Below are 15408 nucleotides of genomic sequence, written 5' to 3'. Positions count from 1 at the left end.
TAGAAGTGTTGCATTATGAAATCTTAATCAAAACAATGAATCTGTGTTCCTTATTTGACAGTCCAGCCATAGCTAGTGCAAGCCGGTATACACATGAAAGCTGCCTTATACTGAATCAGACCCTTGACCTATCAAAGTCAGAATTGTCTGCTCAGGCTGGCAGTGTCTCTCCAGGGTCTCAGGTCTTTCACATTACCCACTGCCAGATCCTATTAACTAGAGATGCCAGGAATTGAACCTGGGACCTTCTGCATGTTAACCAAATACTCAGTCACTGAACCACAGCTTCTTACTGGTATAGTCTAATAAATGGCACCAATGCTCACCAATTGGAATCTAGCATTAATTCATTTCAGGCCAATACTTGTTGACACCAGCTGACACAAGACATATAACAAGAAAAGTGATCCTTTTCAGCACATGAGTGAGGCTGTGAAGGGCTTTAAAGATAACAACCAGCCCCTTGAATTGACCCTGGAAGCTAATGGACAACTAATGAAGTGCCTTTAGTTTAATATGGCCACAATGGTTCACACCTGCTGAGAGGTCAGCTGCTGCATTCTTCACCACTTGAGTCCAAAGACCAAAACTACATTCCAGTCAATTTAGCAAAATAGTATAATCATGTCAAGGGTAACTGCCCTCTAACCAGGTCCATAAAAGTCAGATTGAAATGGATCAAAGAAAGAAATATCAAACAGATATGCCTGAGGTTGTTTGGCTATTGCATGCCCTGTCACCCTGCCTAAAAAAAGCAGTTAGATGTGGTAAAAGTGGTGGAAAGTGCTATCACATTGCAGCCGATTTTTGGTGACCCTGTAGATTTTTCAAGACAAGAGACGTTCAGAGGTGATTTGCCATTGCCTGCCTCTGCATCACAACCTTGGTGTTCATGCATCCATATTTTAACAAGGGCCAATGCTGCTTAGCTTCCAAGATCTGATAAGAACAGGCTAGCCTGTGCCATCCTGGTCAAAGCAAGGATAGATACTGAACTATAATTGGCCAGTGTGTTTACTGTAGGAGTGGGCATTTGGCTGAACAGAAAACCTCTGAGATATATGCATTTTTTCACCATTCTTAGAGCTGTTTTGGCATGTTGCCCTTGAAAAAGAAAAGAAAACCTCTCTTCCCCCTCCTTCCCTCCCTCCCTCCCTTCCTTCTCTGCCACCTGGCCACGCCCAACTTTGGACTATGCACAGCGCCTCTAAAATCCATGTGACATTTGGAGGTGGCACACACAATACAGTGCTGGGCTCTGACAGGCTGGGCCCAGTGTTTAACTGCAGGTGCCACCTCCAAAGTCCATGTGGAGTTCAGAGACTGCACCCACAGTGGAACGCTGGGCTTGGCCCGCCTGAGTCCAGTGTTCAACTCTACGCTGCGGCCTCCAAACTCCTCATGGGTCTGGAAAGCAGCTGGCAGCATGGGTTCAGCTCTGCACCCCCTGCTGTCTGCCAGTCCCACATGGTCTCTAGAGGCAGGCGGATTTTTCAGGTTTGAGTTAAATAACTGATAAATAATGGGGAAAAATGAAAAGTTGGTATGGAATAGCAGCTATTAGCAGGTTTTTCAAAAAGGTCTCTGTCTGTTAAACCTGAACACAAAAAATAGCAATAGAAATTTTTTTTACCCACCCCTAGTGTACTGTCAAGTCGCAGCTGACTTATGGCAACCCAGCACAATTTTCAAAGCAAGAGGCTAATAAAGATGGTTTGCAATTGCCTTCCTTTGCATAAAGACCCTGGTATTCCTTGGTGGAATCCCACCCAAATACTAACCAAGGCTGGCCCTGCTTAGCTTCTGAGATCTGACAAGATCAGGCTAACCTGGGCTATCCAGGTCAGGGCTAATTGACTGGTATCTAGTTTTATTTTTTACCTCTGCATCCTCTCTTGGGAGAATTCTAGATGAGTTGTGCAGTGCCAGCCTCCAGGGGAACATGCAAAGATTTGTGAGGCACACCTCAGTTTATCCTGTATTACTTTCCCTACAGTATTTCTTCTTTCTCTCTTCCTGGCATCTTAGCCTTTCCATGTTTTCTTCCTTCCTGCCTACCAAACAACCTACCTACCCTTCAGGGGGATGCTATATAGGTAACTAAGATACATACCCGGAATCGTGCCACTGCTTAAAATGACAAATTGCTGCTGCTATAAAGATTTATGTAACCAGCCTGCTATATGTATCCACTGCCATCTGTGCATTCTTTCCTTGATCTTTACTTTATGGCTTTACACTCTTGTAGACAACTAGGCTTCCCCTGTCCCTCCTGTCCCGTAGGAACTATGCTACATCTGTTATCTCATGGGTTAGGAAGCCAGGTGGCTTTCTCTTGCTATCTGCCACCGACCTTGGGGTGCCTTAGCTCCAAAGGCTGTTTTTCACAAACTCTTGAAAAATGGGAGGGGGGTTCCCTCTGGAGATGGAGGGGATTGTGAATGCCAGCTTCATCAGAACTGGTTTTACCAGTGTGGTGCTTTGATGCCTATTCAATAAATGCTACTGATCAATACTTCAGAGTCCGTCTATTGGATTAAGGGTTCACGACCTAACACTACCAAACCCCCATCCTCAGATATATTTGTTATCTGTTTATTTCATTCATACCTTACCTTTCACATTGTGGACCTAAATAAGCTTACATCATTCTCTTCCATTTTATCTTTGCAAGAATTCTGAGAGGTAGATTAGGCTGAGAGTGTGTGACTGGTCCAAGGCTACCCAGCAGTCTCCCATGGCAGAGAAGGGATTAAAAACCCAGGTCTCCCAGATCCTAGGTGGATTCCGCACAGGCCAAATAGGACGTTATATAAACTGTTTGAGGGGTGGACTTTGCAAAGGTCCTGTTCCAAAAATGAGTTTGGCCCATTTTATTCCCCTCAACCTGGGATTTTCAAAAATTGTTAAACCATTGATCCATTTGCACAATCCCAGGTTGGAGGAACTCCCATGCAAACACAACAGGCAGGAGACAATTTATTTCCTTCTCTTCCACCCGTGCACTTTAGGTTCCTCGCTGTCAACTGCTAGGGAGAATCTGCCTGCCTGCCATTCTGTGCGGGTCACCCAGCATGTTGTGGGCAGATTCTCTGAGCACTCGACAGTGTACAAAGTCCCCCAAGCATGCTTTCTCCCCATGGCAGCAAATATGGTCAATCTACAGCAACATGTTCATTATTGCCTGGCCATTGCAGGGAGGTCCCTTTTTCCTTTTGTGTGTGTGTGTGTGTGTTGCACATACACAGCTATGCAAGTGCAGCCGATCAGATTGTGGGACAATTTGCATGGCTGTGAGGGTTCATTTCTGTATGCCTGCGCAGCTACACATGTGTTGCAGAATTTTTTTTTTAAGAGAGAAAAGTGTCTCGGTGCAAAGGCACGAAAGCAACCCAGATTGTTTCCATGGGCTCTAGTCACTGCCTGAATGAGTGAAGGGCACCCTGTGAATGAGAAAAAAGCAAAATGGGTTCCATTATAGTAACTGCAACCCATTATACATATGCTGTGCGGAATCCACCCTAGTCTGAAACTCTAGTCCCTACACAGCACTGGCTTTCATGTCATAGCTGTAGTTGAGCAGTGGTGAACTACTGGGCCTGGATGAGTCATGAAAGTCATGATATCAAATCAACCAGTGATTGTTATTAAGCACTGACCCTGATGAGTCCTCCCTGAAAGGCCAAAACAGGCTTAGGAGGATCCATGGCCCCACTCACACCTTTAACTGACAGAAATTAAGGCAATACTATTGTGGTTCAAATCCCTGCTCTGCCTTGGAGGCTTAATGGTTGACCTTGACCTCTCAGCCTTACCTGCCTCGCAGGTGTGTTGATGTGAGGATGAAAGGAAGAGCGGAAATGATGTTGTAATGACAGTTTGCATCCTTGTTGGGAGGGAAAGTTGGGTATAAGTATCTACATAAATACTTTAAATATTGTGGACTTTTTTCCCTTTAGCTGTAACATTGCACTACCATAATACGGTTGTGCTTCAAGATCAGAGAGGTGGACCCCAACCATTGTGATATTGCAAGGGATTCTGGAGAGCATCTTTTAAACCGCACATTGCTCCATCATTTCTCATCAAAACACTGAGCTTCAAATGGTTCTTCTCAGGCCAACTGCAGCTGTCTTGTAAGGTTTACCGTACCATTCAGGTCGATGTGTATTGATTGCTTTTGCCCTCTTTGAGGGCATGTTTCTCTTGCAGTTCCAGGTCCTCCTGCTGGAGTCAAAGCAGCTGCAGCTTCAACTTCCACTGTGTTTGTATCTTGGCTACCACCCATCAAATTGAACGGTGTCATCCGAAAGTACACTGTATTCTGCTCTCATCCATACCCCACAGTAAGTTAAACAATACTAAAACAGTACAAAAATCAGGACTAAAGGGAGAAATAGTGTACCTCTTCCAATGCTGCTGAGTTTCTATTCATAAAATCTGGAAGAAACTTTGCTTGATCAAAAGGCAGGGTAAGGAGAGGTCAGAAGGTTATTATACTCCTGCTGTAGCAATTCTTTGCCCTGTTGTAGTTCTCTGCAGTGCAGCAAGTCAGCTTTGGAAAACGGAGCATCTAGCACTGTTCTCTTGGCTGTTCTTTCCAAAGTAAAGGACATACAAGAGGAAGTTTGAGGTGTTAGTGTGTAAGCTTCCAGAAGTTGCTTCCATTTGTACCATTTTGACTTCACAGGAAGATGCTGAATATTCTAGCAGATGGGAAGCAACTGAAAACTGCAGATGAGTGAATGATCCCTTCAGTGTGTATGGGATTGAATGCATCCATATTGGGCTGACAAATGCATTGTTTATTGTGATTAGGGGTGTGTATTCAGCAAAGCTGAACCAGGAAAAAATGGCTTCTTTGAGCAGTAGCTGGCAAATCCTGATCTCGTCAACCTCCCCCCCCCCCCCAATTGACTGTTTCAAGATTGTTTTGGAAACTCAAGCAGCAGTGGCGTAGGAGGTTAAGAGCTCGTGTATCTAATCTGGAGGAACTGGGTTTGATTCCCAGCTCTGCCGCCTGAGCTGTGGAGGCTTATCTGGGGAATTCAGATTAGCCTGTGCACTCCCACACACACCAGCTGGGTGACCTTGGGCTAGTCACAGCTTCTCTGAGCTCTCTCAGCCCCACCTACCTTACAGGGTGTTTGTTGTGAGGGGGGAAGGGCAAGGAGATTGTAAGCCCCTTTGAGTCTCCTGCAGGAGAGAAAGGGGGGATATAAATCCAAACTCTTCTTCTTCTATAACTCCTTTTAAAAGGGGAAAAATGCTTCAGGACATTCCCACCAAGCACTTTAAAGTGTTTTCTGGGGCTCAGGGGTGGTGGTGGGGAGGCTTTTGAAAGGCAGAGGCACCACATAGCTGCTGGTAACTCTCCTTAAAAGAACCTCCAAGGTTGGTAAAGATTGGATCGAGGGATCCAATTTTATGGACCCCATTTTTTCTCCCTCAACACAATATTTACCAAACTTGGGAGTTCTTATAAGGAGAGTCACTAGCAGCTATGCTGAAAATTTGGTGCCCCTGTCTTTAAAAAATGTCTACCCCAGAGGCTCAGAAAGATTCCCCAGAGGCTCCAATAGAGCTGAATTTTTTCCTGAAAAAGACAAACAAACTGGAATGGGCATTCATGAAAATTCAGGAATCCCCCAAATCTTCAGTTCAAAACTTTCTCTAATTTATTTTTTTGAACATCGTAACCCAACTCCTGGTGGAGTTAATCGCACATGGCACAGTATAATAGTGTTTGAAGATGTCAGAGGTGCTTTTTAATAACCATACATGTGCATGAAATACTTGGCATGTCATCGATAGAAATCTTAAGACTGCATCAGTTTTAATTAAAATTACTGTGGTGAAAAATGAACAGAAAAAGAAAACTAGTTTTTATCCTTCATACTAATCCTAAGGGGTTACTAAAGGGCTATTAGGTGGACATTACAAATTAAAATTACCTGTGCTTTTAGGTTACACAGAACCTAGGCTGACTTTTCAAGCTTTTCTTTAAAAGAGAGAGAGAAGAAAAAAAATAAAATTATGTATATGAGTTGCCCATAATTCTATATGGTGTGTAACTGCTAATATGCTTAGAGATTGGCATCTTGCCCTCATGTGCTATGTCCCTGTTTCTTGCTGTCCAAAACAGCAAGAAACAGGGGACCTTGCTAATGATATAAAGTGTGAAGTGTTCGTAATTACTTTAAGGCTGAGCCAAGGCTTTGGATTGCAGGTTCTCCCAAGGTTTCAAACTCAAAACAGTAGTAAGAAATTTTTTTCCGTCTTAAATTATTAGAGTTGCCAGTACCTTTTTAAAATTAAAAATGAAATTGGACGCATGTCCTTCTACTTCTTGCCTCTTTCCCATCTTCTATCAGAGGAGACATCCATTTCTTCATCCACGCAGCTGTGAGGAGTAATTGCTACTCATCAGACTGTGATTTGTGATTTCAGACCATAACTGTGGTAACAAAAGCAAACTAGCTGCAAATCATAGTTTGAAATCCCACAATTAGTTGGGCCATCTGCATTCATACAAAATCAGGGCTTTATCGTATCTCAATTTATACACTAAAGTTTATTGCAGTGTCTGAATAAAGCTTACTTTTCAAAGGAGACTTTAATGTGGAAGAAGAATCTAATACCTGCACGTATGTGATGGCATTTTGCAAAGAACTAAGAGAAAGAAGAGAGTAATGATAAATGTTTACAGTTAACAACTAGTTAGGTTGAAGTGATGGTTCCTGTTCAGTACTTGTGTTAGCATTTTGAGAAGTCATGTGTGTGAAGAGGTTGTTCCGGTTACAGTATCAGGCAGATTCACACTAGCCTGAAAAGGACCTTTGATCTCTGGATGTAGGAAGCCTGAAGGCTTTGAATAAATTACACAAAGGAAGCAAGTGGCCAAATGGTTGTAGATCAGAGAGGATGATTTACAGGGGGGCCCAGGAAACAGAGTTTACCTGAGAACCAAGGGGAGAGAACAAAGGGAATTCTGATCCAGACTGGGCAGGGAAAAGCAGTTCCTGGCCAGGACTGAAACAAAACATGCTTGGAACGATGCCAAAGCTGAGAAATCTATGTATTAGAACATTTCTTATTTTCTGTTTTTCAATAAAATCTTTGGAAAACTCAGTGGTTTTTGAGTATCTGGAAAAAAGAACCCAGGATTTATAAGGCAGGTGTGCACCCCCTCATGCCTAGTCTTTGACAATGTGTTAACAGTATGGTTTCTCTATATCTGTTTATACTCAATGTACTCTCTCTATATTCAACTAATTCTACCTTGAACATTGTAGTTCTCAAAATGTGGTGAACACATGTAGAATTATCTGTGCCAAAAGTTTTTCAATCAAATTCCGGATGCAGAGTTATTCCTACTTGGATGGGGAAAACAACGTTTAGTAATTGCAGTATGCTGCTAAATAGGTCGAAAGGTAATTTTTTAAAGTAGCATCGGAAAACATTACTGTGTTCCATAAAATTAGTGCTTGTTGAAAGCATTTTAAATATGTTTTCAGTCTTCTGCCAGCCTGTTGGGTTTTTAAATGTTATTAAGCTATTATTCTCACTCCATCCATGTAATCTATAGGGAATTGTTATTTATTACTGTAAGACTTCAGTGGATAGTACAGATCTGTATTTCACTGAGGTGGATAAAATCAATTCAATAACAATTACCATCAAACCCAGATGATTTTGCGCCCTTAAAATAAAATTGAACTGCCTGTGGTTTTTGCAACATGGACTGCTTTATTATTGTCCAAAGAGTGTTGGTTTAGTTTTGCTGGGCTGAACAATTTGTGTTTCTGAGGTAAGAAAAAGGAAGAACAGTACTTTGCCTTGCAGTAGCCACCAGGTGGCACTACTGGTTCTAGTTTAATCAGACTCACCTATAGAGCATTTTCTGGTCTGCCTTTTTTTCTTTTTTTACTGAAATTGTTGGCATATATCACACGGAGATTAAATACTGCAGAGAACATTCAGTAACTGGAATTTGTTTCCACGGTATTATTCTTGTTACATTTTTCTCTGGTGCTAAGCTCATTTCCACAGTTCATTTGTTTCAGCAACTTCTACATCTAGGGTCATTTTTGGCTTCTTTAATGTTTTAGTCTGCGTGTATTTCATTTGGGTGAATTTTATCCATCTACACAATAGTGAAAATTGACAGTCATATGTAGATCAAACTCATTAATATTGTAGAGTGGGGTTAGAGTGCACTGATTCATGCTCTTTACAAAGAGTCTTGTTGACATTTTTTTCAGGAGAGGGAAATTTCACCTCTGAAATTGACTGCAGCCTTCTGGGCTTCCAACACTTCCAAAAAGCCCTTCCTTCATTGTTTTGGGCTGTAGAAAGTGTAATTTTGTGATCAGGCCACTAGGGATCACTAGCATGCTGAGCTGCACAAGCCATATTCTTGTTCTGATGCTCTCTAGAACTTGTGGGTTAGTATAATGTCCCTCGTAGCAGGAGACTGATACAAGAAATGATTGTTTTTATTCCCCTGCAGAACATTGGCTTGAAGTTCACACAGAATGAATATAAAAATTAAAGGACACATGTTAGAAACAAAACATAAGAATCGGACATATGACATTTGTTTGCAACAAGTTTTATGTTGCTCATCTTAACATTTCAGAAAGCCATAGGTATAAACAGTCTAGTCCTGAAAAGCTAGAATTATAGTGTTCATTTGATGTACTACCTGCAAGTTCTTTATTTTAAAAAACCTGCAAGTTCTTTATAAGAAAAAACCTGTTAATAAATAAAAATAGTGAAATACTTGACAGTGTGGCGTATCATCAATTGACTTAGGAGAACTCTGTTTAAGTTGGCACCATTAAAAGTCCAGCCTACCATTTATTTTGAAAGTGCGAAATCATGGAACTTAAAAAAAAAAAACAATGTTGGAGAAGAATGTAAAAACAATGCATTGTTTTTACATCCTGAATTAACTGGCTGTTGTGGGTTTTCTGGGCTGTGGTACTGTGATTGGTAGTTTTTGTTCCTAATGTTTTACCCGCATCTATGGCTAATATCTTCAGAGATATGTCATGTTAAGATGTATTTCCCTCTGTAAAAACAATTCTACAAATTAGTAGTGTTCACTTTAAAACAATAACAGAGCCCTTTGGGGATAGGGCGGTATAGCAAATTAAATAAATAATAATAATAATAGTGTTCACTTTAAAACAAAAACAGAGCCCTTCAGGGATAGGGCAGTATACCAAATTAAATAAATAATGATAATAATGATAAATAATGATAATAATAATAATGATATCTAGACTACATCTAGACTATTTTTAACGTTTTAGCTTCAAGGTTGCAGGTACTTAATAGGGTTGCCAACCTCCAGGTGGAGTCTGAAGTTCTGCTGGAATTGCCAACAATCGCCCAACTATAGAGATCAGTTTCCCTGGAGAAAATGGCCGCCTGTATGGCATTCTATTCCTCTCTTTTTTCCATCCCAAACCTTTCCCTCCCCAAATTACACCCCCAAATCTCCAGAAATTTCCCAGCCTTGAGTTGGCAATGCTAGTGCTTAGGACTTGTCAAGATAGTATAGGAATTGACAGCCTCTTATGTCTAAACCAAATATTGCAGAAGACCTGTGTAACAGTATCCTGACAGATGTTTTATAACTGAAAGCAAAGGTCCAACAGGGTGGAAGGCTGCTTAAGGAAGAATTGCCCTGTGGGGATAGGGCAGGCTAGAACTCGAAATAATTTAAAAAATAAAAAACCCCATCCCCCATCTGTTTTTTCCACTCCAGATTGTTTGGGGGGAGATAAAAGTGTTAGTAACAGGCATTAGATTAAAAAAAACCTCTTTGTTTTGAAGTGAAAGAATTTATGCCCAGTTACTTTTCATCAATAGTCGCTCAACTGTTGTGTAGAGTCAGCAAGTTAGCCAGAAGTATATGTATTCCTGAGGCAAAAGTATAGGCATATGTATACATGAGGCCCATCCACATTCAAGATAGTGCCACAGCAGGAGGCATGAGTAACAGCTCCACCATAGTTCTAACTTTTAAGTTAATAAGGATAGAGGAGCATTGTAGGGACACAGGAAGAATAGTAGAAGGTTGCATAGTAAACTCAGTTATTCTAATGGAAACGCTTCTGAGACTTCTGAGCTAACTCACTTATGCCAAGGTGGAAGCTGGAACCCAGGCGGGAGCAGAAGAACTCAGTATCTCAGCATGCGAACAAGTGGCAACTACTAATGTAGTTACATTCGCCTTCAGAAAGGAAAATTTCTCAAAGATGAGGGGGATAGTGCGCAGGAAGCTGAAAGGGAAAATCAAGAGAGTCAAAACTGTCCAGGATGCTTGGAGGTTATTTAAAAACACAGTAATAAAAGCTCAGCTGGAATGTGTTCCACAGGTTAGAAAAGGCAGCACCCAGTCCAAAAGAAAGCCACCATGGTTAACAAGAGAGGTTGAGGAAATTATCAGAAAAAAGAAAATGTCTTTTAGAAAATGGAAGTCCAGTTTTACTGATGAAGAATATGAGAGGGAACACAAATGGTGGCAAAAGAGAAGCAAGTTAGCTGTTAGGGAGGCAAAAAAGGATTATGAGGAACGCATGGCTGCGAACATCAAGACCAGCAACAAACAGTTCTTCAAGTACATCAAAAGCAGGAAGCCAGTAAGGGAACCGGTAAGCCCGTTAGATGACAAAGGAACAAAGGGTGTGCTAAAAGATGGCAGGGAGATTGCAGAGAAGCTGAATGAATTCTTTGCATCTGTCTTCACCCAAGAGGAGGTGAGGAAAATTCCTGCACCTGAACCAAGCTTCTTAGGAGGCAAATCTGAGGAACTAGCGAAGATAGCGGTAGACAAGGAAGAAGTTCTGGCAGCCATTGATAAACTAAATGTTACCAAATCCCCTGGCCCAGATTGCATTCACCCAAGAGTTCTTAAAGAACTCAAGCATGAAATTGCTGATATTCTCACTTTAATATATGTCCCATATGTCCCAACTCGGCCTCTGCGCTCTGCAGAGGCCAACTTACTGGTGGCCCCCGGCCCCTCTATGATGCGGCTGGCCTCCACGCGGGCCAGGACCTTTACGGCACTGGCCCCGGCCTGGTGGAACACCCTTCCTCCAGCTGTCCGGGCCCTGCGGGACCTGGGTGAGTTCCGCAGGGCCTGTAAGACTGTGTTGTTCCACCGGGCCTTTGGAGTGTCCAGCTGCTGACATGGTGCCCCCTTACTGCCCTGCCCCTAGGGCAGTTACATCAGGGTCCCCTCATATTGAGGGGTCCTGCCATCCCCCCCCATGGGGGTAGGTTTTAAATTGGGGTCGGACGCCTTTTATTATGTATTATGGTTTTTTGCTGTTTTATGAGTTTTAAGCTATTTTATGGATTACTATTAATGTTTGTTACCGCTGTTTTAAAGATTTTAGTGACTTGTTTTACCATGTTTTATGCTGTACACCGCCCAGAGCCCCTAGAGGATGGGGCGGTATAAAAGTTTAATAAATAAATAAAAATAAAATAAATAAATAAATAATATGCAACTTATCCCTGAAATCAGGCTCCATCCCTGAAGACTGGAAGATGGCCAATGTCACACCAATCTTTAAGAAAGGATCTAGGGGGGACCCGGGAAATTACAGGCCAGTCAGTTTGACATCTGTTCCTGGTAAATTAGTAGAATCTGTCATTAAAGATAAAATTATAAAACATGTAGAAAAGCAAGACCTGCTGAGAAAGAGTCAGCATGGCTTTTGCAGAGGCAAATCCTGTCTTACAAACTTACTAGAGTTCTTTGAGGGTGTAAACAGGCATGTGGACAGGGGTGAACCGGTGGACATTGTCTACTTGGATTTCCAAATGGCTTTTAACAAAGTTCCTCACCAGAGACTGTTGAGAAAACTCAGCAATGAAGGAATAAGAGGGGAAGTCCTCCTATGGATTAAAAACTGGTTGAGAAACAGGAAACAAAGAGTGGGTGTAAATGGGAAGTTCTCACAATGGAGTGGTGTGGTGTCCCCCAAGGATCCGTTTTGGGACCAGTGCTCTTTAACCTATTCATAAATGACCTGGAAGTAGGGGTGGGTAGCGTGGTGGCCAAGTTTGCAGATGATACCAAGTTGTGTAGGGTGGTGAGAACCACAAGGGATTGCGGTGAGCTCCAGGCGGACCTTGATAGATTGGGTGAGTGGGCTCAGAAATGGCAAATGCAGTTCAATGTAGCAAAATGTAAAGTGATGCACATAGGGGCAAAAAAATCCAAACTTCACATACACGCTACAGGGGTCAGTGCTATCAGTCACAGACCAGGAAAGGGATTTGGGCGTCTTAGTTGATAGTTCCATGGGAATGTCAACTCAATGCATGGCAGCTGTGAAAAAGGCAAACTCTATGCTGGGGATCATTAGAAAAGGAATTGATAATAAAACTGCAAAGATTGTCATGCCCTTATATAAAGCAGTGGTGCGACCGCACTTGGAGTACTGTGTCCAGTTCTGGTCGCCGCATCTCAAAAAGGATATTGAGGAGATAGAAAAAGTGCAGAGAAGGGCAACAAGGATTATTGAGGGACTGGAGCACCTTCCCTATGAGGAGAGGCTGCAGCGTTTGGGACTCTTTAGTTTGGAGAGGAGGCGGCTGAGGGGGGATATGATTGAAGTCTACAAAATTATGTATGGGGTAGAAAATGTTGACAGAGAGAAATTTTTCTCTCTTTCTCACAATACTAGAACCAGGGGGCATACATTGAAAATGCTGGGGGGAAGAATTAGAACTAATAAAAGGAAACACTTCTTCACGCAACATGTGATTGGTGTTTGGAATATGCTGCCACAGGAGGTGGTGATGGCCGCTAACCTGGATAGCTTTAAAAGGGGCTTGGACAGATTTATGGAGGAGAAGTCGATTTATGGCTACCAATCTTGATCCTCCTTGATCTGAGATTGCAAATGCCTTAACAGACCAGGTGATCGGGAGCAATAGCCGCAGAAGGCCATTGCGTTCACATCCTATATGTGAGCTCCCCAAGGCACCTGGTGGGCCACTGCGAGTAGCAGAGAGCTGGACTAGATGGACTTTGGTCTGATCCAGCTGGCTTGTTCTTATGTTCTTATGTTCTTAACAAGCCAGCTCTGAGAGCAGCTTGATGGACCCAGTCAGAGATGGAGGTCTAGGTCTGTGGAACAATTGTTTTGGAGGAATTGCCTCAGGGAAGAGGTAGCCAAGTTCATTGCTCAGTTGGCTAGGAAGGCCGAGGTGAGTCTGGCATGGCACTCCAAGCTGCCCAGCAAGCTGCCCAGTGCCAGGAAAGAGAAACTGACTCAGCAGCAAGGTCATTTGTTTTGGGAGGAGACCAGATGCCATCAGAGAGAAGAAGCTGAAGGCACTCGCCTAGCTAACAAGATGTGGACATTCCTCGCTGTTTCCTGGGCTCTGGAGACACTTGGAAGACTTTGGGTCCATTCGAGGCCCTGTGTTGTCTCTAATGATCTGAAATGCATTGGAGGTCTCTTGGGTTAGCTTGATGATTAGCAACATCTTCTGGCCAACCTGGGGAACTGCAAGCAACATCAGCAACTCTGTGGAAGTGTTTAGGTTTTTAGGTGTGCAGGGGTTTTAGACAATGATTCCAGCATATAGCCAAGGAGCAACCCAAGAGTCCTGCCAGGAATGGAGCAAGTTGAGAAGAGGCAGGTGGTGAACTAAAGGGTCCAAGAGCCCTAGTAAACTGAATCTTGCTGATTCAATATCCACCCCTGGGAGAACTCAACAGCTGAGTGGGAATTCTGTTCACACTGGAGGCTCAAGTCATTTGAGATGGTGCCCATCAGTAGTGCCATCACTAGTCAGTATGGGGCGGTTTAAGATATTATGCATCCCTGGGTGGATGTTAGCTAGTCCCTACTGCTCTTGATCGTTGGTGTGGCATGTATTTTAGGGGATCTGTCCTGTGGTTCTCAGCAGAGAGCTGAGAGAGGTTGGTACACATCTATTGTGGATTGGGCAGAGTCCTGGGGAATGATCTGTCATGATCTGCATTTGAGTGATGCTACCAAAGGTTGATTGTGAGTATAAATGATTTAGGGAAGGCCGTAGCTGGGTCAGTCATTGAGTGGTATGGCTGTGGGAGAAAGTTTGATAGTGGAAGAAGATGGAGATATGTATATGCTCGATCATCTTCCAACCTTCATCCCATCCCTCAATACGATGGTGGTGAGACTAGAAAAATTAACCTTTTCCAACACTGATGTTTTGTAATACCAGGTCCATTAATAATAAGACCATGACCCTACAAGATTATTTTTGTGGATCAGCAAGTGAACCCGGTATGCATGACCAAAACCTGGATGAGGGAGGGCAAAACAGTTACCTTGAAAAAAACTGACCCATTAGGCTTTTCAGTCTTTCATCAGTCTTGGACAAAGGGACTTGGCATCACTGATTCGGGAGTCTTTCTCCTTTACAGCTCTCCCCACTCCAGATATCTCAGGAATTGATTGGTCTGGTGGGGGTCCTGAGTAGAGTTCAGCTTTCTGGCTGGTGTACCACCCCCCTAACACACCAGTTGAAACTTGGGCAGGGCTGTTGGAGGTAGTTTTGAGCTGGGCCTTGGAGTTCCCCAAATTGGTGGTTCTGGGGGACCAGCATCCATGTAGATGATGCCACTTCCAGTTGGGCCTCAGACCTTGTGTTTTCCATGTTCGCATGGGGATTTTCCCAATTTGTATCACACCCCAAGCATTGGACAGAGCACACCCTTGTTTCGATCTTTAGTCCTGGGATAGAAATGGAAGCAATCTCAATACATAGAGTGCCATAGTTGGACCATTATGTTCTGAAGGCCAGATTGGCATGTCTTACCCTCCTTGTATAGGCAATGATTTATGCTCACCTGCAGAGACTCATGGATCCTCACTAGACTCATGGATCCTCACTAGATCTGGAATTTTGGTGAATCTTTCACAAGGCATTGGATTCCTCAGTAATTTGAAATCAACAGTGCAGTTGTGCTGCTAGCAGGTAGGGGCATGGCCCGGTCTGACCCCCGCAGGGCAAAACCGGCGACAAGCACAAGCATGGTCAGGTCACAGTCCAAAGGGTCAAGGCAGGTGGTAGGCAAGGCGTAGTCCAATAGGTCAAGGAAAACCGAGGAGCAGGCTAGGAATCAATGCAGAACCAGACACACAGCGGCGACAGCAGAGGTGGGATCCAACCAGTCCTCACCACTTCTCTAGAAATGGTTACTAATTTTTTCTGAGTGCCGAGAAGGGGTTTCTAAAGCAACCTCCCTGCCCGATAGAGACTGGAGGTGCGTGTGTGCGGTGGCGCCACTGTTGAATCCCACCACCATGAGAACCTGTTATTAAAATTTTTGGATCCCACCACCGGGCGACAGGTAACACATTTGTTGCACCCAAGCAG

General features: G+C 43.2%; 1 protein-coding gene across 5 annotated transcripts in view; it reads left to right on the top strand.

Annotated features, from left to right (window-relative positions):
- DSCAM (DS cell adhesion molecule) overlaps nt 1-15408 on the top strand; it is a 485873-nt gene that overhangs the window by 372773 nt on the left and 97692 nt on the right. For all 5 annotated transcript variants that reach the window (XM_048495233.1, XM_048495231.1, XM_048495232.1 and 2 more), the window contains one exon: nt 4213-4346. In XM_048495233.1, the coding sequence (XP_048351190.1) occupies nt 4213-4346 (134 nt within the window). The remainder of the gene's footprint in view (nt 1-4212; nt 4347-15408) is intronic.

Source organism: Sphaerodactylus townsendi, linkage group LG04, assembly GCF_021028975.2.
Source record: "Sphaerodactylus townsendi isolate TG3544 linkage group LG04, MPM_Stown_v2.3, whole genome shotgun sequence".
NCBI classification, from domain to species: domain Eukaryota; kingdom Metazoa; phylum Chordata; class Lepidosauria; order Squamata; family Sphaerodactylidae; genus Sphaerodactylus; species Sphaerodactylus townsendi.
This window is presented reverse-complemented; position numbering and strand designations above follow the sequence as displayed.